At 42.5% G+C, this 22,245-nt stretch overlaps 1 protein-coding gene across 2 annotated transcripts in view; it reads left to right on the top strand.

Moving 5' to 3' along the window:
* The window catches only part of MYOM1 (myomesin 1), a 155,325-nt gene that overhangs the window by 62,496 nt on the left and 70,584 nt on the right, over nt 1-22,245 (top strand). For both annotated transcript variants that reach the window (XM_088469642.1, XM_088469641.1), the window contains 4 exons: nt 1,982-2,070; nt 2,596-2,655; nt 4,837-5,001; nt 8,758-8,919. In XM_088469642.1, coding sequence (XP_088325768.1) covers nt 1,982-2,070; nt 2,596-2,655; nt 4,837-5,001; nt 8,758-8,919 — 476 coding nt within the window. The remainder of the gene's footprint in view (nt 1-1,981; nt 2,071-2,595; nt 2,656-4,836; nt 5,002-8,757; nt 8,920-22,245) is intronic.

The following is a 22,245-nucleotide window of genomic DNA, read 5'->3' as shown; positions in this document are numbered from 1 at the left end:
ACACCCACCACTAGCGTCCCGGTTACCCGGACAACACGCAGCATAGGACCTATAACAAAACAAAAATAAAGAATCTGACATACATATATAAGCGGACTACATATCATCATAACACATTATATGGAAATCAACTATTAGCATATTGGTTCACATAACCAGTTGAATGTGTGAAGAGGAAATTAGAAAAACATCATACAACAAACTGAGAGCAACAGAAATCAGACACTAATGGCCAATGTCATCCTGAATTAATATGTTAATTTAGAATGATATAAACCTAAAAAAAATGTAAATGCAACGCCCACATGCATCCATCATGTGAGTATACCGAGCTCATGTTAATTCTCAATGTACCAAATCAAAGGATACATCAAAGCATAACATGTAACAACAATGACAGTTTAGAGAGACCAGCAAAACTCCACAACCCTGTATAAACACAATCTTAATCCAATTAAACCTGCTGTTAAATAGCATATACATATCACATATACCGTTTTGAAGGACCAATCATAGAAAACAATGCAATCCCAGATTCTCATTGAGTCTAATCTAAAGATCTACCGAGACTCACACCGCAGTAGCCTCCGTGATCTATCACCTCCACAAGGAGATGGTGGAACATGATCAATGATCATATAACGTAATGTGAATAAATTATGTTTTTTAGCCACAAAGTGGCGGGCCATTGGCTGATCACTATTACCCGCAGTAATGGCCGCACGGATAAGGCCATTCGTTCCTTCAGGGTCCTATCACATATATATATATATATATATATATATATATATATATTAGGGATGTGCAGGCTCGGATAGGTTCGAGTTTGCACGTGGAGTTCGGATTTTTCCCTCCAAAAAAACGGAACTCACAACGAGGCAAAACGTCATCTTACATGGACGAACATCATCATTCCTGGTCTTTTGTCCAGGAATGATGATGTTCGTCCATGTAAGATGACGTTTTGCCTCGTTCTGAGTTCCGTTTTTTTGGAGGGAAAAATCCGAACTCCACGTGCAAACTCGAACCTATCCGAGCCTGCACATCCCTAATATATATATATATTATATAATGTTTGGACTGTATTCTTCTTGACATATTGCTGTCATTTGTGTTTTATGTTTTTTTTTATTACATTACATAACTAAGCCACAACTGAGCTACTGTTCTATTCCTGGTTCTTTAATACGTTCCTTGGATACCATCATGATCCTTACAAATAAACATACCAATGATCCTGAATTAACAACTGGCAGGTGGCATAGGAGACAAATGCTATGATAACTCTGCTACTACATATTTAGCTGCAGGATCTCATGCTTACAGCAAATATTCTGTTTGCATAGTGCAGCTGTGAGAATACAAAACAATAATAACCTGCTGCACACTTACCTATGTACATAGACAGTATACAGTGACTAATGCAGAAAAATAGAAGCTGTGGTATGAAATATGTACATGAATGGAATGTGATATTATATCAGATGAAGAAATAATAAGTGAGGTGCAGGATGCCATACTGCCATATTCTGGCACACATCCACCACTATTAAGAAATACATAAATATACAGTATGTGTGCTTGTGTGTGTGTGTATATATATAGATATCTTCCAGATTAGTTTGACACTCCAAGCAGGGGCATCTTTAGCGAGGAGGGGGCCCGTGTGCATCCCCCATCACAGGCCCCCTCCTCTCGCTCCGGGGCTACGATATACTAAAAGTTTAATAAAATTTAGTGAACAAAAATATAAATAATGTTTGTCTATACTGTATATTCGTTAAGATTTGGTACAGCATACACAATGTATGTCTAGATGACAGGTCCACTTTAATGTGCCATAAACACAATAGATAAGGCCAACTAATCAACTTTTTGTAAACACTTACTGATTGTATTACATTAAGGAAATATGTGCAAAGCGTAACATAGTGTAAATGTTAAGTTAAATGCAGTGATTATTATGTTGTTATATTTACAGCTGTGACTTTGAGGATACAGCACAATACCATGCATCAGCTATGAATGTGAAAGGAGAGAACTCTGCGTACGCTTCTCTTGTGGTGAAAAGTACGTTTGCAAATGTTTACTATTCTTCTCCATGAGCCTGAATCAGAAATGGACGCAAATCCCGGCACGACTGCAACTTTGCCCGCAGCGGTATTGAGATAATATGCTAATGCCGCAGCCATTATTATTTGCAGAGAGACACCCACTGGCTTTCACACAAAGACGTACCATCGGCAATATCAGCAGCAACATCGAACTTCTGAGCAGCCCTATGACTGCGGGGCTAGATGGACTGCGTACAAAGATGCATTCGCTGGCTGCGACATGCCCACAAAACACTCGCAACACGCACGCATTTGACAAGCCACCCCCGTCACCTCCCATAATTCTCACTGCGACCGCTATCAGTAATCCATTGCGATACATGTGCAGTGCGACTCGGACACATGCAAAAAACATCGCCAACTGCACACACATCGGTATTGGGTCCACCTCTGAATCAAGCCCTATATTTATTCATTTGTATTTTGTGCAGAGCATTTCCTTCATTTAATTTTATTTAATATCATTATTTATTTTTTACAGGATATAAAGGAGACTTGGATGTGGTGCCTTTCCCACCTTCAAAGTCGGAACCATTCAGCTGTGAGTTATAATATTAGTAATAACTTTAGCAGTAAGATAACAGCTCATATAACATATCAAACAGAATAGTAAAAATGTTCTAACATTTTTATTAAAATAACTTGGGGTTTGATTAATATTGATAATGTGGTTTTGGGCTGTAACATGTACATGCAATACACATTAATGGAACATATCATTTTATTCATGATAAAATAGTATTATATTTTTTTAGGGTAGGAGTTTTATATAAAAAGGTGACAAATCTATCATATACAAAGAGAAAAATATGATCGCACATTGAATAGGATTAGTCATCTCACAGCATAATTTAGGATCTGATTAATCCTGTGCAATACCACATAGCTGTGTCATCTCAGAGGAGAATTTAGGATTTGATTGATCCTGTACAGTACCACACAATTGTCATCTCGCAGGAGAATTTAGGATCTTATTGATCCTGTACAGTAATACATACTGTCATCTCACATGAGAATGTAGGATCTGACTGATCCTGTACAGTACCACATAACTTTCATCTCACAGGAGAATTTAGTATATGATTGATTCTGTACAATACCACATACCTTTCATCTCACAGGAGGATGGAGGAACTGATTGATCCTGTACAATACCACAGAACTGTTATCTCACAAGAGAATTTAGGAACTTACAGTACAACATAATTGTCATCTCACAGGAGAATTTATTATCTGGTTGATCCTGTACAGTACCACATAACTGTCATCTCACAGGAGGATGTAGGATCTGAATGATCCTGTACAGTATCACATAGTTGTCATCTCACATGAGAATGTAGGATCTGATTGATCCTGTACAGTACCACATAACAGTCATCTCACAGGAGGATGTAGGATCTGACTGATCCCGTACAGTACCACATAATTGTCATCTAACAGGATAAATTAGGATCTGATTTATTTTTGCACCCGAACATTGATACAATCCTGCAATTTTTGGTAGTATCGCAATGTGAATGTAGTAAAATGTATCTCATTACAATTGCATTGTCATAAATAGGCCGCTAAATCTGAAACGATCGCATTTCCTATTATAGTTATGGGAAATCCAATGTGCACTCAAAAAATATGCAAATTTCAGGGCATGGAGACGTTTTTACGAAACCTCCTCCAAAAGCCTTTTGATACACTTACAAGTGCAAAGAAATACAATGGATATTACTAGTCAATCATAAAGGCAAGTCCTTAATGGTAAACTAACCTTATAGTTGGATTGTATTAATACAATCATATTATATATACATTCCAGAAAGTACCACATTGTTAAGTAGCAGTTATTTACATAAATCAACCCTTTTCCACTGACCTGAAAATCCCAGGCTATTGCACATGAACGCGCAACAACCTGGGATTTTTGTCAGTGGAAATGGCTCCACCCGGGTCGAGTCACTAGGGAATCCTTCCCAGGTATCTAGCAGGGTTTTTTCTGGGAAGGACCCAGGTGAGCTGCAGTGGAAATGGGTAACTGGGTCCCGTTTACAGCATAGGGAGAGCTGCATTCCGGCGCAAGGAAATTATGTAATTTCCAAGTGCCTGCACTGCACCCGTGTTTAGTGTGAACGGCGCCGATCTGGGAATAACCCGGATCGCCGCAGTGGTGGAAAAGGGGTCTATTCCGGGTCTGACCTGATTTGGAACCGTGTTCCAAATCCCAGGTCAGACCCGGGACTTTGGTGGAAAAGCGGTGGGATGCAAAGTCATTTTTTGCTATAGAGAATATACTGGGTGTTTCACTTGCTATTGGCCCCAACGTTTTCCTTATAACTTTTAAAGTAATTGACATAAATTAATGAAATGTGACACAGACATACATTTACATTGGTCTATGATAAACATGAGGAACTCAAAGCAAGTGTTGAAAGTGTTCGCCATTAGCATCCAGGCCAGCTGTTCACGACCGCGTGAAGTGAAGGACATCTGTACACCACCCTAGTCACCAGCACAGTCTGGACAATAAATACGCATTGTTCAGCTGTGCACTGGTTCATACCGGTACGTAACACACAGACACAAGGTGGGGCTGTTTTAAATTTCACTAAATTATGGTAATTACTTTAAAAGTTATAAGGAAAACTTTGGGGCCCACAGCAAAACACCTTGAAGCTTTATCTCTGATGCATGTTTTTGCTATCACTGTTTCATTGAGGTTTTTTTCTTGCAGTTACTGTCACACCATACGGTTTTGGTACTAAGTTTGATATCCATTTTGTTGACCCATACGGAGTAGCCTTTGGCAAAGAAGGTGACACACTGAGTCTGGGTTCCACAGTCATTATTCACCCAACAATTAAACGCTTCCAGCCAGAAATCCAGTGGTATCGAAATGGTAGGTGGCTCTTTCTCATTAAATTGTATGTTGTACATGCTGATTAACAGTGGCGATATATATTCAATACTATATAGGAATGTAAGAAAACAATGTAAAGGTATAAGCGCACAGTGGGCCTGATTCAGCAGTGCACGCAAGTCCCATTCTGCGAGTGTGCAGAATAGGTCCTGCTAAGACGCACGCAAGCCCTTGAATGCCTCTGCCTGATTAATAGGCAGAGACATTTAAGGGGCAGTGCAGGGGAGAAGTCAGCCGGCGTTCCCGGAAACGGGTTTTCCAGGAGTGGCCAGTCCAGGGACTGCGTGGACGTACGCAGTCTGATGGGCTCGCAAGCTGGCATGCAGCTTTGCAATTGCGCTCCTTGCTGAATCAGACCCAGACTGAAAACTTCAGCTGCTTGAGTGCAGTATCAACACTGCGTCCACCTCTGAATCAGGCCTTAGATCTCAGGTAGTATGAACAGTACTTTGTCAGCCAATGATAGTATCAGATAGTGTTGTAAAAGAGAGCAAATGTGCCCTGTGCCGGCAGCCCCTGCCCCCTGTTGCACATAACATCACAGAACTAGCATTGGGTGAGCACTAAAGCAGGAAAATGGGTGTCAGCCGTGTCCTAAGGATGCATCTTTCTATGATGTCTCTCACGGCACCCTGCAAGATGAGAAAACTTTAGCAATGGGGCAGGAAACATACCACCCTCTCAGCTTTGCCCCCTGGGTGGTGGCATTGGTCACATACATCTCATTAAAGCCCTGACATCAGACAATGTATGTGGTGACCATTCAACTGTTCAACTGTGCTAGTGGTGCATTGTGTGATCCTTGTCTTTAGCATGATGACTGAACTGACAGATATTTCAGATGTGTGCATGAGAGAGAGAGACAGAGAGAGACAGATAGATAGAGAGATAATGAGACAAAGAAAGAAGTGGAACATATCAATGGATGCCACGTGTAACATGACTCACCTGATGGGCTCAAGCTATTACTTTTTTTGTTCATACATTGCAGTTTGTTTTTATTATCATAGCAATTGCCAGTTTGCCTATACCATATGGCATGTGATACAGGGGCCTATATCATATGGCATGTCATACAGGAGCCTATACCATATGGCATGTCATACAGGAGCCTATACCATATGGCATTTCTTACATTAGCCCATAGCATATCGCAAGTCATACAGGAGCCTATACCATATGACATGTCATACAGGAGCCTTTATCATATGACATATCATACAGGAGCCTATACCATATGACATGTCATAAAGGAGCCTATACCATATGGCATGTCATACAGGAGCCTCTATCATATGACATGTCATACAGGAGCCTATACCATATGGCATGTCATACAGTAGCCTATACCATATGGCATGTCATACAGTAGCCTATACCATATGGCATGTCATACAGGAGCCCGTGGCATATGGCATGTCATACAGGAGCCTATACCATATGACATGTCATACAGGAGCCTATACCATTTGGCATGTCATACAGGAGCCTATACTATATGAACTGTAATACATAAACCTATACCATATGAACTGTAATACATGAATCTATACCATGTGACATGTCATACAGGAGCCTATACCATATGGCATGTTATACAGGAGCCTATACCATATGGGATGTCATATAGGAGCCTATATCATATGATGTCATACAGGAGCCTATACCATATGGTATGTCATACAGGAGCCTATATCATATGATATGTCATAAAGGAGCCTATATCATATGGCATGTCATATAGGAGCCTATACCATATGGCATGTTATACAGGAGCCTATACCATATGGGATGTCATATAGGAGCCTATATCATATGATGTCATACAGGAGCCTATACCATATGGTATGTCATACAGGAGCCTATATCATATGATATGTCATAAAGGAGCCTATATCATATGGCATGTCATATAGGAGCCTATACCATATGGCATGTCATACAGGAGCCTATATCATGTCATACAGGAGCCTATACCATATAAACTGTAATACATAAACCTATACCATATGAACTGTAATACATGTTTCTATACCATGTGACATGTCATACAGGAGCCTATACCATATGAACTGTAATACAGGAGCCTATACCATATGGCATGTTATACAGGAGCCTACACCATATGACATGTCATACAGGAGCCTATACCATATTAACTGTAATACAGGAGCCTATACCATGTGACATGTCATACAGGAGCCTATACCATATGGCATGACATACAGGAGCCTATACGATATGAACTGTAATACAGGAGCCTATACCATATGGCATGTTATACAGGAGCATATACCATATGGCATGTCATACAGGAGCCTATACCATATGGCATGTCCTACAGGAGCCCGTAGCATATGGCATGTCATACAGGAGCCCGTAGTATATGACATGTCATACAGGAGCCTATGACATATGGCATGTCATACAGGAGCCTATATCATATGACATGTCATACAGGAGCCTATATCATATGGCATGTCATACAGGAGCCTATACCATATGGCATGTCATACAGGAGGCTATACCATATGGGGTGTCATATAGTAGCCTATATCATATGATGTCATACAGGAGCCTATATCATATGATATGTCATAAAGGAGCCTATATCATATGGCATGTCATATAGGAGCCTATACCATATGGCATGTCATACAGAAGCCTATATCATATGACATGTCATACAGGAGCCTATACCATATGGCATGTCATACAGGAGCCTATACTATATGAACTGTAATACATAAACCTATACCATATGAACTGTAATACATGAATCTATACCATGTGACATGTCATACAGGAGCCTATACCATATGGCATGTTATACAGGAGCCTATACCATATGGCATGTCATACAGGAGCCTATACCATATAGCATGTCTGTCACACTTTCCCATATAGACTTCAATGGTGGGAAAACGCCATTGAACTCTATGATGGGAACCACTAAATTGCAGCCTATGATGGTAATCACAAGTTTAATTGAGGTTAACCTTGCAGTTTACCTCAATTAATAGGCTACAATATAGCAGCTACAATGTCCCCACCTCCCCAGAAAGAATCTGGTGCTGGTTATGGAAAATACAGGGAAGCCCTACTCATTTTGTCCCTTGTATTTCCACAACCGGGATCGGCTCAACAGAGCCTGGTGCTGCCCCTGGGGGGGCAGGGGTGGGGGCGCACGTCATTCTTTTTTTTTACTGTTTACTATTTATACATAGTAGCCTTCATGGATCTCGCTGATATGTGAAGGCTTCTGTATAACTCTGACCTTTTAATGCTGGTCGCATTAAAAGGTCCTAGTTTGCATAGGAGAAAACTCACCCCAGACTCACATAATGTAATAGTCTCAAACTCACAAGTTTGCAGGCTATTAAATTTGGCGAGCTGTGAGACAAACTTGGACCTTTAAATGTGCGAGAAGGACTGAGTTTGTCTCACACAAAAAACTCGGACCCTATTACATCTCACCCTTACAGTTTTACACTAAATATTGTCTAATCTGCTACATTCCATCAGTCTTCTAGTTTATATACATAGCTGTTTATCCATTATAATGTTGTTTCATTTTGTTACATAAACCACACACACATTGTGCTTTTATTTAATCTGTCTCAGTCTTTGTGTGGTGAGTATAGCTCAGTATTTCCTGCTATATAATGTGATTTCATTCTGTCAGTATTTATAACTCTATGGCTGCGTTTGATACTCTATGCTTATGATGTTTAGGAGTTCTGGTTGCCCCATCCAAATGGATAAGCATGCACTGGAGTGGGGAACATGCCAGTCTGACTCTGCGACACCTCAATAAGGAGGATGAAGGACTGTATACCCTGAGGGCCGTCATGGGAGAGTACTATGAGCAGTACAGTGCCTATGTGTTTGTTGGAGGTAAGCAAAGATAATATGTCTATTTTATATACACAATTTATACACTGATATGTAATTGCAGGTTACTATATCTGTATATGTATACCTTCAAACCATCTCTTTCTAGAAAATGTGGCTTAGTCAAATATAATGGTAAAAAAATTGCTCTTATATTGACAGGTTTTTGTATAGAAATTACATGAATTTATTTAAACAAATTGGTGGATATATAATCTACTATATATAAAAGAAGAAGTTTGTTTGTTGGTGAATATCTTCCACAGCTCTCAAGGTAAAGCTGTCAAATCTTACATAGTTATAAAGTATAAAAAAGTAAGCTATTAGACAACATAGCGACAACGCGACAATGCGACAGAGTTACAGATATTATATATAAAATTCATTGGTGTGTTTGTTTGTTTGTTTGTTTGTACGGTTATGCATGTGGATACACCTGCACCGATTGGGATGAAACCAAGGCGAGGTGGTCCAGTTGGATCTTGGCCAGGTTTTAGGGAGTCTGAAATACGCACAAGACCGAAGGCGTTCAACTATCCAAGGCGTGCGTAATTCAGAGCGTGACTGCACACTCAAAAGTTGTATATCTATCTTATAAAATGGCCCCTGTTGGAACAAAATAGTTCTACCTGGAGATAATTTAGGATGAAACAGATACAGAAAAGTAGGAAAATAGTTCATAATAGGTTGTTTAATTTGAATAATTTTTAATGAATAAACATTTACCTGGATAACAGTGTAAGTGAATAAAACAGTTGAACATTCAGAATAGGCTGTTGAAGCAGTTGAACATTAGTGACTACTGTCACTTAAGAGTGATTCATTTTAGAAATAAAACATGTTAATAGGTGGATTGTACTGGCAGGAAATGCTTAATGCTTCTTCATGTTTGCTGTGCTGGATTCTGAAGTGGGTGCACAGGTAAGTCCTGTTCATGTTTTTTGGTGAGGACTGATGTCAGGTCCTTTGAGTTATTTAATAATTTTGACATTTCTTGAATTTTTTGTCAGAAATGTGTATACCTGTCAGTGAGGCAGTGATATGCTGCTTTTCTGTGAGCAGTATCTCTGTGAGAGTTGTTAACATTTACAATTGTAGAGTGATACAGCTGTGACTTTGAGATGAGGTTCAGATAACAGTAGGAAGTAGTTCAGCGTGAGGTGTGTGGTCAGTGGGAAATAATTAGGGATGAGCGGGTTCGGTTCCCTGAGAACCGAACCCACCTGAACTTCGGGGATCTGACGCGATCCGAGCCCAAGTTCGGATCTCAATGTCTGCCCCGGATCCCTCTCCCGAGGCAAAACCTCGAGATCTGCTGTCGGATCTCGAGGGTTTGCCTCGAGCGGCCATTTAAAAAAAATGCCTTTGCCTTTAATGGGCAAAGTGCTGATTGGCTGACAGAGCCGTCTGTCACGGCTCTCAGCCAATCAGCATTATGGTGCTCATTTGCATGTAGCACGGACTCGTGAGATCCGTGCTACATGCATCTGTGTGATTGACAATGACACAGAGCACAGATGGGTCAGTGAGACCCTTCTGTGCTGCTGTGTATTTCAATGACACAGATGCACGCACAGACCAGGAGATCCGTGCTACTTGCATCTGTGTCATTGACACAGAGCAATGACAGGTCCGTGAGACCCGTCTGTGCTGCTGTGGTAAAAAAAAAAACCTGTGTAAAAAAAGAAAAAAATGGCATGCACCCCCCCAAAAAAGAGCAACCAACACGGGCATTAGTGACCCAGTGCTGGGTGTGCTTAAATACAGGGGACAAACGACGTAGGGGTCCCCTGTACTTAAGCACAACCAGCACCGGGCTAGTCCATTATAGTCAATGGTGGGAGCCGCAAGGTTATTAAAATTTACCCTGCGGTTCCCACCATTGACTACAATGGAGGGAGCCGTTCATTGGCTGGAGAGCTGGGGGGGTCCCCAGCTCTCCAGGGATCCCCGGCCTGGGCTGACTAGCGGTCAGGGCTGATCCTGTGGCTGGGGGACCCGGTGAAAGGGCTCCCCTGGCTGTGGCATCAGCCCCCCGCTAGAAAAAGTCCAGTGCTGCTTCTGAAACATACAGGGGAACCCTACTCATTTTTTTCCCCTGTATTTCCAGAACCAGGACCGGATCAGAGCCCAGAGCTGGTTGCGCAGAATACGGGGGACCCCTACGTCGTTTGTCCCCCGTATTTTGGCAACCAGCGCTGGTCCTGACTAGCCCGGTCCTGGTTGTGCTTAAGTACAGGGGACCCCTACGTCGTTTGTCCCCTGTATTTAAGCACACCCAGCACTGGGTCACTAATGCCCGGGGCTGGTTGCTCTTTTTTTTTGTGGGTGGGCACGCCATTTTTTTCTTTTTTTACACAGGTTTTTTTTTTTTTTTTACCACAGCAGCACAGACGGGTCTCACGGACCTTTCATTGCTCTGTGCCAATCACACAGATGCATGTAGCACGGATCTCCCGGGTCCGTGCTACATGCAAATGGGCACCATAACGCTGATTGGGTTCCTGTCTGCCACTGCAGTGCCACTCATAGATGGGCCACGTGTTTGTGCCGCACACTTGTGTCGCTTAGCATAGTCATCCAGCTACCTTGGTGCAACCTTTTGGCCAAAAAACAATATTGTGAGGTGTGAGGTGTTCAGAATAGAGTGGAAATGAGTGGATATTAATGTTATTGGGGTTATTAATAGCGTAGGAACAAAAAAAGGCCCATTTTATGTGATTTTAGCGGGTTTTTTTTAATTTTTAAGAGAAAATCCAGATCCAAAACACAAACCCCAGAACCCAAAACACGGAAGGGTGGTTTTGGCAAAACCAATCCAGATCCAAAACACGAAGAAAGATCCAGATCCAAAACCAAAACACAAAACACGAAAAGTGGCTAGTGCACACCCCTAGAAATAATGCACTGTCATGTGATCTATTGTGTCCAATCATGTTGGTTTTTATTTTTTATTTTATATCTCTCCATATACTGCACCATTTTATAAATATATATATATGCAAAGTTGCAAACACACATACACCTTACTAATTAACATATGTGCAGTTAACTGTGATGTCCTAGAACTGTAAAATATATAACTTTGTTCCCATTAACATTTGTTTGCACATATCTGAGTTTATAATTTTATGGAAAAGCCACAGTACATTAAATTGCAATCCATGTTGACCACAAGGAAGGCACATTTGCATCTGTCAGTAGGCAGATCACTTGCTAGGGCTCAATCTCTGGTTCAAAATGCGATCCAATGATGACGAACGATGGGATGTAGTCTGGAAGCCGACGGTCTAAATGCCGACCGCCGGCTTCCAGACTCTCTAATCCCAGTGTGGCACTAATGACAGGCGTCGAAAACTCGACGCTTGTCATTAACCATACGCCAGAAGACCGACACCCGACATACCCAATGAAGGTAAGCCGGGCCCCGGGCGCGGACAGCCGGCGGGAGGGAGGGTTAGGTTTAGGGCACCCGGGGGGTCTTAGGGTTAGGCCCCCCCCGGGAGAGTTAGGTTTAGGCTAGGGGAAGTGGGGGTTAGGGTTAGGCACCCCCGAGGGGAGGTAAGGGTTAGGCACCCCCCTGGAGGGGTCTGAGGTTTAGGCAGCGGGGAAGGGGGGATTAGGTTTAGGCACTTAGAGGGGGGATTAGGGTTAGGCACTTGGGGGGAAGGTTAGGGTTAGTCACCCCTAAGGGAGGGTTAGGGTTAGGGGGTAGAATTAGGTTGGCGATACTTACCTTACGGACGATCGGGATTTTCACCCTTGCGGCCGGCGGTAATACCTACTACACCCAGTAGATTTTCTGAATGTGCCTGGTTCCTTCCCACTTATACAATTACTGCTGAAATGTTGCTGCTGCGATTTATTGGCTTTATAACATTGATTTTTACAGTCAGGCTGCAGGAATCATGCAGTTTCCAATTTAATCTTATTAAAGGACATTGACAGATATTGATTTGAACTTAAAAAGTAATTTCATTTTGTCTTTGCATCTTGTTGAACTTTTCTTTCCTTTTAAATGGTAATAACACTATATAGACATAATATATTGTGTATGAATTATTACTATTACTCATTATAATAATATATAATAATCAATGTGTAAATTATTAAAGGTGATTTATATCGTTTTGCTACTGTGTATTTTGAGGATTTACCATTCTGAATATATACATTTCCTATATTTTTGATACATTGTAGCACAGGATCACTTGCCATGCCTTATATTTTCAACATAGTTTGTTTATTCAAAATCCATGTGTTTTCATATCAAAGTTATGAATGAAAGTTACAATTTTCAGATCACACAGGGGTAGATGTACAGGAGATAAAGTGGAGAGAAATAAAGTATCAACAAATCAGCTCCTTACTGTCTCTACAGGCTGTGTTTGAAAAATGACAGTTAGGAGCTGATTGGTTAGTACTTTATCTCTCCCCACCTTATCTCTCTCCAAGGCTTAGTACATGAGATCATCACCAAGCATCGGCTCTTCCTGTGCAGTAATAGGACCCGGGTCGCATCAACCCGGGTTACCCATTCACACTGCACCGCGAGCCGGGTTGAACACGTATTCAACCCTTCTCGTGACCAGGGTAGAAAGCTCGACCCGGCTTATTTAAACCTGGCCCATTCACACTGCACAGTAACCCGGATTTCTGCGTGTTCACGTGCAATAACCCGGGTTATTGCTTGTAGTGTGAAAGTGGTATAAGTGAGATAACTAGGATAATATTATCATGGTGCCTAGTTAGGGCTCCTAAACTTTTAGTGGTGTTTTACTATTGCCACCTGCTAAAACCAAAACACCCAACAAATTTCAAAGGCGTAAAAAAAGTCACCGTGCTGGGAAAAATAACAAAATACTTATAATGACATTTGTTTTATAATATAATAAAGTTTTGCTTCTTTTTAGGCTGTCACATTTCAAGTAGTGTGGGGACAGATTTAATCTCTGTGACAGCTGTAACAGGGAGCAGCTGATAATCTGGGAGCCTGCCTGTAACAACGTGCTTTGAATTCTTGGTCCTAAGTAAAGGGCCCAAAAACACACCACTGCTAAGTTCAGCAATACACAGGAAAGGCAACCTCAGCCAAAGTGACGCAAATAGGCACACCTACAAATAGTCTGCATGATAAAACTTTATTTAAATAACAACTACATATTCTACACTGTTGTGCATAAAAGGATATAAATAAAGAAGAATACATTTAAATAGAAACTTCAACCAAAACAATAAATAAAATGAGTCTTAGACAAGCAACAGTGGTATCAATTCTATTCTCCTGTGAGATAATATTGAATTAAAGCCATTTATGCGGTTTAAAAGGACGGGATTCAATTAGCCCCGTTAATTGAACAGGTGCTAATTGATCGCTAGCCGTATTCAATTTGCCCCGCTTATCGGGGATTTCTTTTTGGGTCTCCTGAGACCCAAAAAGATATCCCCTTTAACTGTGTAGTAATCGGGTGATAACTGCCGGTTAAAGCAATTAATTTATCACGGATCCTGTGCATTTAAGCTCGATAACCCGTGTTAATGCATGTGGTTAACGTTCGCTAACAAGGTTATCGGACAAATTTCCCGGAGGCTAATTGAATAGCCCCTGGCGTTAAATCCCAAGGCTACCTTCCATTATTAGCTGCAGTAATTTACCACAGGTAATTGAATCCCCCATATGTGTATTTATTATCAGTTATTTATATAGTGTTGACATATTACCACTATGGCCCTAACTGTGTGGAGTTTGTATATTCTCCCTGTGCTTGCGTGGGTTTCCTCCGGGTACTCCGGTTTCCTCCCACACTCCAAAAATATACTGGTAGGTTAATTGGCTCCCCACAAAATTGACCATAGTGTGTATGTCTGTGAGCATGTGGTAGGGAATATAGATTGTAAGCTCCATTGGGGCAGGGATAGATGTGAATGGTAAGATATTCTCTGTAAAGCGCTGCGGAATATGTGTGCGCTATATAAATAACTGGTAATAAATAATAAATAAATAAATATTCCGCAGCGCTTTACAGAGAATATTTGGCCATTCACATCAGTCCCTGCCCCAGTGTAGCTTAGAATCTATGCTCTCTAAAATATGTACACACGTTAATTTTTTTGTTGGGAACCACTTAATCTAACAGTATATTTTTGGCATGTGGGATGATACCCATGCAAGCACGGGGAGAATATACAAAGTCCACAGAGTTAAGGTTGTGGTGAGAATTAAACCCAAGACCTCAGTGCTGTGAGGCAGTAATGCTAACCATTACACCATTCATCTTTAATGACTTGCCTCACACATCCACCAGTATATGTACTACTGCCTGCCCAGCTTACACTTCCTTAATGTATAGACTGCAACTCAATCTTTTCTACTCTCCCAGAATATTCTGGAGGTTCCTATATTTTAGAAGTACTACCCGGAAAGCAGGGAGCTCTCCCGGATGTTCCCATCCCATGGTGTGAATCCATGATTTGTGGCATTACGCGACTTGCACTTCCCTTCAGGATTTCCCGGGAGGGATGTCTCAAAATTTGGCAAGTATGCCAGAGATACATGAAGGATAGACATGTCACTTACAGGTTAACCTAGAAGTATGTAGTCAGCATCCTGGCTTGCAGGATGCCGATGGTTAAAATACCGGCGCCGGAATCCCGACAGCGTAGGGATCCCGGCTCCAATATCCTGACCGAAGGTAAGTATTGAGGGTTAGGTTTTGGGTTAGGCACTAGAGGGAGGGTTAGGGTTAAGGGGGAGGGTTAAGTTTAAGGTGCAGGGAGGGGGAGGTTAGGTTTAGGCACTAGGAGGGGTAATTAGGTTTTGGCACTGGGGTGGGGGGGTTAGGGGTAGGGGTTAGCATTAGGTAGCTACCTTGTAGTGTCGGAATTCTGACTGTAGAGATGCCGCTGTCAGTACTCTGACTGGTGGCATCCCGACTGCAGGGATCCCCTACCCAACCCAGCCTAGGCTACTCCATCTAATAACACACTTCATTCATGGTATATATATATATATTAATGGTGAGCGGGTTCGGTTTTACTCGGATTTACTCGGTTCTTATCGCCACTTTACCGCAAATTCGGATTTATTATATTGGCTATCCAAAACACATGATAGGCGATAGCCAATAAAATGCCGTTTAAAGATCCGAGTAAATCCGAGTAAAACCGAACCCGCTCACCCCTAATATATATATATATATATATATATATATATATATATACTGTATATACTGTATATATATATATATATATATATGGCATAGAAAAATCGCATTCACCAACACTCTTAACTTCAGGAGTGTTTTTAAATTCCAAAATTCCAGACATAGGACAAACTTTCATGTCCTAATCGTAAAGCATGTCACACAGTTTGTACAAATGCAGTTGTATCCTACAATTAACCTAAACAGTGCATAGATTTCCAGGTGAGAGTATCACACAGAAGCATTCTGTCACAGGCTGGACGGCATTACTTCTTGTTCACAACATAGGCATCTGCTTTCTGGAACATGTTTTGCTGGTGCCTAAAAGTCTGACTGCTTATCAGCGACAATGTAACCTATTGTTTTCAATTCAATGGTAAGCAAGTGGCATGTCTTTCAAATTGAGGTCACTGGCAGATAGCTAATATGTCTGTTTTACCTATGTCTTTCCAATATGTTCATATCTTCATATGTCCATAATGAAGCCAAGTAGGTCGAAATTGTATATACAGTATGGTCTTTTACAGTCACACTGTTGGCAGGAAGCTGACACTACTGTCAGTCCTGACCTAACTCACTTGCTGTGCTGACTGATTTGGTGCCAGAGCTCTTCTTTCACTCACACATTTGTGCCACATTCAATTTTTGTCACATACCTAATCCGTTTGGCATCTATAGAGCGAGAGCTGTAGGATAAATGTGGGTTTCTGAAAGTAATAATAATTTTAGTTTACAATCACAATGAATCGTTCCTTCAGCAACTCAGGAGAGGAGTATTATTATAATTTATTTATATGGCGCCACAAGTGTTCCGCAGCGCCTTAGAAAGTACATAAACATGACCAGTGACTTACAATGCAAGACAAGGACCTGGATAATATACATTGCTACATTAGCGACCATAACACCCACATAAGCAACCAAGTGTTAGGTGTCCTAGTGGGGAGTAAGAAGTAGATGAAAGTAAAGTAAGGAGAAGCACAAGAGGGTAGAGGACCCAGCTCGTAAGAGCTTACATTCTAAAGGGGAGAGGCAGACAAACAGGTGTGACACAGATGGGGTAGACAGGGAGGAAGGAGCATGTTGCAGCAAGTTAGGATGAGAGCTGGAAGGCTTTGATGAAGTAGTGGGTCTTGAGAGCCCCTTTGAAGGATTGTAGAGAGGTGGAGAGTCTGATGAGGAGAAGGAGAGAGTTCCAAAGGTGGGGAGCAAAGGTGGGGAGCAGTATGGGCAAAATCTTGGAGGTGGGAGTAGGAGGAAGTAATCAGTTGGCAGGAGAGACGGCATGCATTTGTGGCATGCATTTGTTGAATGAAGAGGGTGGACAGGAGAGTGAAGGGAGATGAGGTCAGAGATGTAAATGGGAGAGGAGTGGGTGAGGGCTTTGTAAGCGAGTGTGAGAACCTTGAATTGGGTTCTGAAAAGGAAGGGGAGCAAGTATAAGGTTTGTGGGAGAGGGGAGGCAGATGTAGAGTATTTGGAGAGGAAGATAAGCCAAGCTGCAGCATTAAGGATAGACTGGAGAGGAGAGAGATGTGAGATGTGGAGGAGTATAAGACGAACATATACCCAACAGGACCGTCTTTTTCCCTAGGTCACTCTACATCTAAGTATGTGATTGGTCGTTCTTTTTCCTTTTTGAATCAAGTGTTTTCATTATTTTCATATTGAATATTTTAAATGACAACCAAAACACATAATAACACAACCAAGGAAAACAAGCAAAGAGAAAATCATATACCGGTGCACACAATCATTACAGGGCACATCTAAAATAAAGGATGAATAAACACATTGCAGATAAAACACAGAAACCTCTTTATTTCGCACAAGCTGTCTGCTCTGACATATACAAAATAAATGGAGGGATATAAAACATGCTCCAGTCTCGAGCTTTAATGAAAACATCAGGCGCAGAACTGTGCATGGAGTTGATGATTGATGGCGGGTTGCAATATGATTTAATAATGGAGACTTAAATTCCAAGGCATAATGAGAATCAAGCCAAATATGCCATTGTATCCTCAAATTTAAAAGTAGGCTTCTGCCAGATTGGAAAAGTCTTTCATGTTCCACCATTGCTGCCCGACAGAACATGCATTTGGCTTACAGGGTGCCTGGAACAGCACTGTGCAACTAGTATAGCTGCTGTAGAGCTGCCTGGAACTCTGGGCATGCACACCATGCAGTCTGCAGAGCCGCCCGAAGCATGCTCAGGCCAGAAGATAACAAACATATTGCCACTCAGAACATGGCTACCTCAGGAGACAGATGCTGTATTTAGAATCAATAGTTGTATCTGCTGAAATTTCAATGAGAGTAGAATATTGAGGACTTTAAGCATATGATTCCAATCTTGATGAGGGACAAGTTCAGCCTCTCACCATGACCTATGTTGATCCAAATCACCAAAAAGTGGATTTGCCCGGCATGAATCCAGTTTGATCAGGATGTACTTTTTCCACAATAACTTTGTTAGAACTAAGGGACAGGAGTTATATAGCTCACTTGGAATGATGGATATCCCAGCAGCCTTCCCATTTTACAGTGGCCTTATTCACCTCTTCTGGGGTAAATGGGAAATCCAAGAACTCCCTGCTAGCCTTTAAAAGTGTACCCCAACCAGATATGCCAATTACTGAACAGTGGTGTATTGTACCTGTGAGGATTACAATGATGCATGATAAACATATCAGGCATTAAAACTATAATGTAGTAATAATAATATAGTCATGATAATGATTTATAAACTATTAGTGGGTGGTGTCCACATACAATCAGCCATTCAAGAACATCTGCCAATAGTCATCTACATCAGTGCATATTTACTGTACTTGGCCTATGCTTATACATCCCTTCCCGCCCCTATTGTGTCTCTCTAAGTGTAAGGAGCAGGGGTGCCTAGATGGTGGGAGCAGGTACAAATTACCCGAGCCCGGGCTTGCTGGCCCTCTCCCTTCTACATCATAGCAGCCCAGCACACGCTGCTGTGTGCTGGGCTGCAGTGGGAGACTAAGCAGCATCTGGAGCAGTCTCCTATGCCTATGGGGGGAGCGATCACACTGATCGTGCCCTCCATTGGCTGTGCGTCGGGCTGAAGGGCTCACAGCGCCCTCTCTGCTAAAATGTTTTGTTTTCTGTGTTTTTTTCCCTAAGGGGGCATGGTCAAGCCTCCCGCAATTAGGCCACGCCCCCTGTCACCCGAGCTCGGCGCAGCTCTTGGCGGCCCTGGTAAGGAGCAAAATGCTAACAAATCTCCATATTAACAGAAGTGTAAGACTTTGTGTGTGCATGCGCAGTATGGAAATTTGTGTTTTATGTAAAACTAAGACACAAACAACCAACTGTATGTGATTCCCATCATGGGTCTCATATAGATTTAATAGTGAATATAGGGCCTGATTCAGCACTCAGCCGATTCGAAATTATGTAGATGAATTTGATCACACTGCAGCCGCAGAACAAGATGCAGACGCCCAGCGCTACATAAAGCCGCCTTACCATTACCTATGTCCGCATTAGCTAGCAAGATTGCGAAAACTTAGGTGCATCGAACAACACAACAGTTGTGGTTAACCTGACCTTCACTCACAAATTGCTAAACTTCCTGCGCCCAGTGAGTACTCAGGCTGCATATGCCGACGCAGGGGGTTAATTATGCACGGCCCTGTAACAGCGTTAAAACGCACAGTCATGCCTGTGTTTCTTTGACCACTCCCTGTCACCACCCTAAAACGGACAGTTTCTGTCAATCACTATGTGAAGACACTGCGCGCTCACTGTGATCGCTTCCCAATCGCAGCGGCTGGTTCACACACTGCGATACATGCGCAGAATGCAAATATTGGTTAGGTGCATGCGAATGCAGGCTTGCAATCCGTGCTGAATCAGGCCCATAGCTAGATGGTGCTATTTTGTATTTTGAAAAGGTCTGCCGGCCCTGGGGCAACAGGGAGACACTGGGCTGGAAATACTCTGCTGCTACAATCTCCATTCGCCTGGCGGCTCCTTCACTTCAGCTAGAGGCTGGAGCTCACTCCTGAGCTCCACGTTCCGGCACCCACAGTGTGTGAAGGAAGAGACATCATGATGTCTCTCCCATAGTGCCAAGCACGAGGAGTTGTCATATGGGGCACTACTTCTGTGGGTATTGTGTGTAAGGGGCACTACTACTGTGGGCATTGAATAAGGGGCACTACTACTGTGGGCACTGCATAGAGGGCACTACTACTGTGGGAATTACATAGAGGGCACTACTACTGTGGGCATTGCATAAGGGGCACTACTACTGTGGGCATTACGTGTAAGGGGCACTACTACTGTGGGCATTGTGTAAGGGGCACTACTGTGGGAATTGCATAAGGGGTGCTACTACTGTGGGCATTATGTGTAAGGGGCACTACTACTGTGGACATCATGTGTAAAGGGCACTACTACTTTGGACATTGTGTGTAAGGGGCAACACTACTGTGGGCATTGTGTGTAAGGGGCACTACTGCTGTGGGCATTGCATAAGGGACACTGCTACTGTGGACATTGCATAAGGGGCTGCTACTGTGGGCATTGCATAAGGGGCTCTGCTACTGTGGGCATTGCATGTAACGGACACTACTACTGTGGGTATTACGTGTAAGGGGCACTACTACTGTGGGCATTATGTGTGAGGGGCACTACTACTGTGAGCATTGCGTGTAAGGGGCACTACTACTGTGGGCATTGCATAAGGGGCACTACTACTGTGGGAATTATGTTTAAGGGACACTACCTGTCATTGTGTGTAAGGGGCACTACTACTGTAGGCATTGTGTGTAAGGGGCACTACTATTGTGGGCATTGCATAAGTGGTGCTACTACTGTGGGCATTGCATATGGGGCACTACTATGGTGGGCATTATATAAGGGGCATTGCTACTGCGGGCATTGTATAAGGGGTACTGCTATCGTGGGCATTGCATAAGGGACACTGCTACTGTGGGCATTGTATAAGGGGCACTGCTACTGTGGGCATTATGTGTAAATGACATTACTACTGTGGGCATTATTTGTAAGGGGCACTACTCCTGTGGGGATTGCATAAAGGGTACTACTACTGTGGGCATTGCATAGAGGGCACTACTACTGTGGGCATTATGTTTAAGGGACACTACTACTCTGGGCATTATGTGTAAGGGGCACTACAACTGTGGGCATTGCATATGGGTCACTACAACTGTGGGCATTGCATAAGGGTACTACTACTCTAGGCACTGTATAAAAAGCAATACTGCTGTGGGCATTGAGTGTCAGGAGCACTACTCCTGTGAGTATTGTGTGTAAAGAGCACTACTACTGTGGGCATTGAATAAGGGGCACTACTACTGTGGGCACTGCATAGAGGGCAGTACTACTACTGTGGGCATTACATAGAGGGCACTACTACTGTGGGATTGCAAAATGGGCACTACTACTGTGGGCATTATGTGTAAGGGACACTACTACTGTGGGCATTGCATAAGGGGTGCTACTACTGTGGGCATTATGTGTAAAGAGCACTACTACTTTTGACATTGTGTGTAAGGGGCACTACTACTGTGGGCATTGTGTGTAAGGGGCACTACTATTGTGGGCATTGCATAAGGGACACTACTACTGTGGGCATTGCATAAGGGGCACTACTACTGTGGGCATTATATAAGGGACACTGCTACTGTGGCATTGCATAAGGGGCACTGCTACTGTGGGCATTGCATAAGGGGCACTGTTACTGTGGGCATTGCATAAGGGGCACTACTACTGTGGGCATTATGTGTAAAGGACATTACTACTGTGGGCATTATTTGTAAGGGGCACTACTCCTGTGGGGATTACATAAAGGACACTACTACTGTTGGCATTGCATAGAGGGCACTACTACTGTAGGCATTATGTTTAAGGGATACTACTACTCTGGGCATTATGTGTAAGGGGCACTACAACTGTGGGCATTGCATATGGGTCACTACAACTGTGGGCATTGCATAAGGGTACTACTACTCTAGGCACTGTATAAAAAGCAATACTGCTGTGGGCATTGACTGTCAGGGGCACTACTACTGTGGGCATTGTGTGTAAGGAGCACTACTACTGTGGGCATCATGTGTAAAGGGCA

The sequence above is a fragment of the Taudactylus pleione genome, unplaced genomic scaffold (assembly GCF_031769625.1).
Source record: "Taudactylus pleione unplaced genomic scaffold, aTauple2 ptg000093l, whole genome shotgun sequence".
Taxonomy (NCBI): Eukaryota; Metazoa; Chordata; class Amphibia; order Anura; family Myobatrachidae; genus Taudactylus; species Taudactylus pleione.
Note: the sequence above shows the minus strand (reverse complement) of the source record. Positions and strands in the feature narration are given on the sequence as shown.